Source organism: Tupaia chinensis, unplaced genomic scaffold, assembly GCF_000334495.1.
Source record: "Tupaia chinensis unplaced genomic scaffold, TupChi_1.0 Scaffold143861_1, whole genome shotgun sequence".
NCBI classification, from domain to species: Eukaryota; Metazoa; Chordata; class Mammalia; order Scandentia; family Tupaiidae; genus Tupaia; species Tupaia belangeri.
In genome coordinates, this window is record NW_006203712.1 from 170470 (window position 1) to 175687 (window position 5218).

Below are 5218 nucleotides of genomic sequence, written 5' to 3' on the forward strand. Positions count from 1 at the left end.
AAAAAAATAATTCTTAAAAAAAAAAAAAAAAAAAAAAAAAACCTATCAGGGCCAGCAGGTGGCATGGTGGTTAAAGGCTCTGGACTCCTATATGACCAACCATGGTTCAAAACCTGGACCTGGAGGCTTGGTTTCTCACTTTCTCTTTCTCTCCCCCCCCACCCCGGAATATTAAAATAATAATAAATGAAGCTAAATAAAATAATTCTTTTAAAAAACTATCAACAATTTTTGCACAAAAATAAATTCATATTTTAATTCCATTTTTCCACAAATATTTTGAAGTCCTCTGTACATCCCAAATGTATCCATCCTTTTCTTTTCTTTTTTCAGGTTTTTGCCATAGGGCGCATATGTTCGCCAGAGAGAGACAGAGAAAAAGTGAAAAATCATCCCCCCAGGGGGTATGACCATGCTGCAATCCCTTCTTCTCTATTCTCTTCTTGGGATTTTTGGGAACACACACACACACACACACACACACACACAAAGCTGGTGTGATTTTCCAGCCATCAGATTGTAATAGGCTATTAGCTAGAAATGAGCAGATAGCCCTAAGAAAATGGCAGAAGGATGCCTGCCACATCAATCACAGCTTACCAGGAGCTAAAACCAGACCCTCCATGAAAATGCTTTCTTCCCACCCAGCTCCTGGTGCTGGGAATATGAGGCAGATCTTATTTTCCTTCTTCAGTACCTGAGAAAGGCACATAGGGACAGCTGTTAATTTCCCTTTGTCATTCCTCATACATACAAAAGGACCAACCAGATGTTTTAGTCAACATCCTGATTCCTACTGAGGCAATAAACTAATTGAGCAATTTACCCAAATAAGGACAGTCATCCCTTCTAAATCCACACTGAGTATGCGGGATTAGGTCATTGAATCCTCACCTGTGAGAGAGATGCAAACTCAGGAAAAAACCCAAGAATTCAAACAAAGAAGCCAGAGACTATGACAGACCCTCCTCTGTTAAATATTCATTATCAACTCTTGGAATAAATGTAACACCCAGCCCCATTCTGAATGCAGTTGTCCTTTCCTGGTCACTGCCCACATGCATGCCTTTCAGTCAAGGAAGTGTACTTCTTTCCTATTAAAAATCTTCACTTTCCTGGGACCAGCAGTTAGCGTAATGGCTATGTCGCTGGACTTACAAGTAGTCGACTGCGGTTCGAGTACTGGACCCGGTGGCTTAAACTCACGCAGGGTGCGTGTGCATGTGTGCCCAAGGTCCCAAGAGGAGAAAGGAGGAGAAGGGATTGCAGTGAGGCCGTCCACCCTGGGGGGTTGATTTCTCACTTTCTGTCTCTCTTTCTGGCGAGAGCACACGCCCTATAGCAAAAACCTCTCAAAAAAAAAAAAAAAGAATCTTCACTTTCCTGTTAAAATTACCCTTTTCCTACTTTACAAGTGTTTGTGAATTTTCATTTTGCATCTTAGGATGAGTCTCTAATCTTAGAAATCTGGACCTAAAGAACAAAGGATTTTACACAACGCAGATCAACTCTCCCATCCTATGACAAGATCCTGGACTGGAACTGCAGTCAACCATGTGGGAGTCGAGTGCCACCATGCCACATGCTGGCCCCTCCATTTCTTCCTTTCCCCATTGCCACCCACCCTGATCCAAGCTACTGACAATGTTAGACTGGATTTTGCAGTAGCTTCCCCACTGGCCTCTCTGCTTGCTCTTCCTCTCTCCCTCCCTCCTACAACTCATTTACTGGATGGCAGCCAGATAGATCTTTCCTTTTTCTTTTTTTTAATGATTTATTTAATTTTATTTATTTATTCATTCATTTATTTTAATTTGACCAGAGAGAGACACAGAAAAATAGGGAAAATGAGAAAGCAAGCCACCAGGTCCAGGACTTGAACTGCGGTCAGCCATGTGGGAGTGTCCAGCGTCCCAGCCATCATGCGACCTGCTAGTCCCTGCCAAATAGATCTTTTATTTATTTATTTATTTAAAAATATTTCTTTATTTACTTTTGTTATTATTATTTATTATTATTTTTTAGTTTGACCAAAGAGACAGAGAGAGAGAGAAGGGCAAAGTGAGAAAGCAAGCTGCCAGGTCCAGGACTAGAACTGTGGTCAGCCATGTGGGAGTCCAGCACCTTAACCACTATGCCAACCTGCCAGCCCCAAGATAGATCTTTTTAAATACATGAGAAAAAATAAGCTTGTATCAGTATAGTAGTTAGAGGCAGGTAGGTAGATAGGACTCTGGGAAAGATACTTTCTGGGTGATGGTAACTCTGTTTCTTGGTTTAGGTTTGGGTTACATAAATATGTGCATTTGTCAAAACTCACCAGTTAATACACTTAAGATGCATTTCATTGTATATAAACTAACTCGGGGTGAACGGAATTGAACCATAGCTAAGGATGCATTCAGAGTGGTGCCTGCAATAGACTTTGAAATACATAGAAAAAGAGACCACTGATGGGGCAATGGTGCAAGATAACAGAAATGCAACAGAAGAAAGGATAATAAAATTTTATTGTGTGCTCCCAAAATCTGAAGAGGAGAATGGAGGAGAAGGGATTGAGATGTGGCCACCCCCCTCCCCCGGGGATTCTCTGTCTTTCTCTGATGAGCACACACGCTCTAGGCAAAAATCTAAAATATATATATATATATTATTCATGAATTCTAGGTGGTGAACATGGAGGTTTTCAATGTACATTTGAAAGTTTTCATAATAGGGACCAGCAGGTGGCATATTGGTTAAGGTGCTGGACACTCCCACATGGTCAAGCATGGTCCAGGTCCTGGACCTGTTGGCTTGCTTTCTCACTTTCCCTCTCTGTCTCTCTGTGTCTCTCTGGTAAAATTAAAATAAATGAATGTGGGCAAGTAGGTGGCGCAGTTTTAAGGGTGCTGAATTCCCACAATGGTCTACCGCAGTTTGAGTCCCAGAACTGATGGCTTGCTTTCTCACTTTTCTCCCTCCCTCCCTCTCTCTCTCTCTCTTTCTCTCTCTCTCTCCTCTCTGGTCAAATTAAAATAAATAAAGTTAAATATAATTTTTTAAGAGGTTTTTGCTATAGGGCACGTGCACTCCCCAGACAGACAGAAAGAGACAGAGAAACAGAAAGCGAGAAATCACCTCCCAGGGGGGACGGCCACGCTGCAATCCCTTCTCCTCCATTCTCCTCTCAGGATCTTGGGTACGCATGCACACATGCCTGGCATGAGTTTAAGCCACCGGGTCCGGGACGCGAACCACAGTCGACTACATGGGAGTCCAGTGACATAGCCATTACACTAACTGCTGGTCCCAAAATATAATTTTTTTGAGAGGTGTTTTGCTATAGGGTGCGTGCACTCACCATAAAGACAGAGAGAAATAGACAGAAAGCAAGAAATCACCCCCCAAGGGAGGATGGCCATGCCACAATCCCTTCTCCTCCATTCTCCTCTCAGGACCTTAGGCATGCATGCACACACACCCAGCATGAGTTTAAGCCACTGGGTCCGGACTTGAACTGCGGTCGACTACATGGGAGTCCAGCGACATAGCCCTTATGCCAACTGCTGGTCCCAGTTAAATATAATTCTAAAAAATAATAATAAAAAAATAAAATAAATAAATGAATAAATAAAACTAAATAAAATCATTCTTTTTTAAAAAAGAAAGCTCTTATAGGACCAGCAGTTAGCGTAATGGCTATGTCACTTGACTCCCACGTAGTTGATCACAGTTTGAGTCCCAGACTTGGCAGCTTAAACTCACACCGGGCACATGTGCATGCGTGCCCAAGATCCTGAGAGGAGAACCATTCCCCCTGGGGGCTGATTTCTCACTTTCTGTCTCTGTCTCTGTCTTTCTGGCAAGCACACACACCCTATAGCAAAAACCTCTAAAAAAAAAAAAAGAAAGCTCTTATAATAAAATGTTAAATACAAATACAACGCAAAGAAACTGCTCTGTTGAGAACCCTCCAAACAGCTTCCCTTTGCACTGAAACTAAAATGCAAAGTTTTTCCCAAGGCCCTGCAAGACAGCCCTGTAGCCCTCGCTCTCCCCCTCATACATTCAATCTTTCAGACAGCAAACATTTATGAACACACACTGCGTGCCAGATCCTGCGCCAGCTGCTCTGGATACAGCAGTGAGCCAAACCTATGGTCATTCCTGCCGGCAAAGACCTGACATTCTGCCCTCTTCCTCAACGAGCCCACTCCCCTGGCAGGCCCTTGTATTTCCTGAAACTGTCTTAATTTCCATTTATTTACAGGTGGCTATGAGGTCAGGGAGGGCAGGGCCCTTCTCTCTTTGGCTCATAGCTGTTAAGCTCAGGTCTAAAACAAAGCCTTGTTTATAGCTAGAACAGCAGTGCAAATAATAATCAGTTGAAGAACTTTTCGCTAACATCATTTAGCACTTGTTATTCACGCTCTAGGCCCTGCTTGAAACTGCGCGCATGTGTATACCTATTTAATCCTGAAAACCAGCCCTATTTTACAAGAATGAACAGAGGCACAGAGACTCTAGGCTGTGAACTCAGTAGCCTAGTTTCAGACATTCGGCTCCTAACCACTGTAAGCACTGCCTCTGAATGAGTGAATAAAGGAATGAATGAATCGATCAGCCATTCCAACTGGCCTGAGCTCACGTGCTAGCTCTGCCATTCGTTAGCCCGGGGCATCTAACACCAAACGATTTACCTTCCTGGACCTGGAATTCTTTATCTCTAAAGGTCAATCCCTCGTCCTAGTTAGTGAAGATGTAAGAAGCTGAGTGACATCGGCTCAAAGACACCACACACGCGCGCACGTACACACGAACGCACGCCCGGGATACAAGAAGAAGCGAGGCAGGAGCTGGGCAGAGTGGCGCGGGGTCACCGCCAGGCGCGGGGTGTGGCCACCTGCAGGCGGCCAAAGTCTCCGGCTTCCAGGTTCCTCCTGTTTGTCTACGCCCTACCTGCGGCTAGAGGCGCCGTCTCCGCCCCCAGAGCCCCGGGTAAACCCGGGCGTCCTGGAAAACCTCCGTTGGAGCGTGCGTCCCCAGTACCTGGCGGCGGCGGTGGTTTGGGACAAACCTAGCGGCGGGGAGAGGCGCTGGAGCGCAGGCTGGGGGCAAGCGGGCAGGGGGATGGGCTAGCCGCCACGCCCCCTCCGCCTGATTTCGTGGGGGAGGGAGTCGCCCGGCTCCCGCCCCTAACTGGCCCAGCCTCTTAGAGCGGCGCCCCACACCGTCC

The 5218-nt window shown here is 45.3% G+C and overlaps 1 protein-coding gene across 1 annotated transcript in view; it reads left to right on the forward strand.

Moving 5' to 3' along the window:
• Positions 1-5218, forward strand: part of CYP2S1 (cytochrome P450 family 2 subfamily S member 1) — a gene marked incomplete in the record, with an annotated part of 47923 nt that overhangs the window by 27114 nt on the left and 15591 nt on the right. Inside the window, 1 exon segment of the mRNA XM_027767034.1 lies at positions 4916-5089. Within this exon segment, the coding sequence (XP_027622835.1) occupies positions 4916-5089 (174 nt within the window).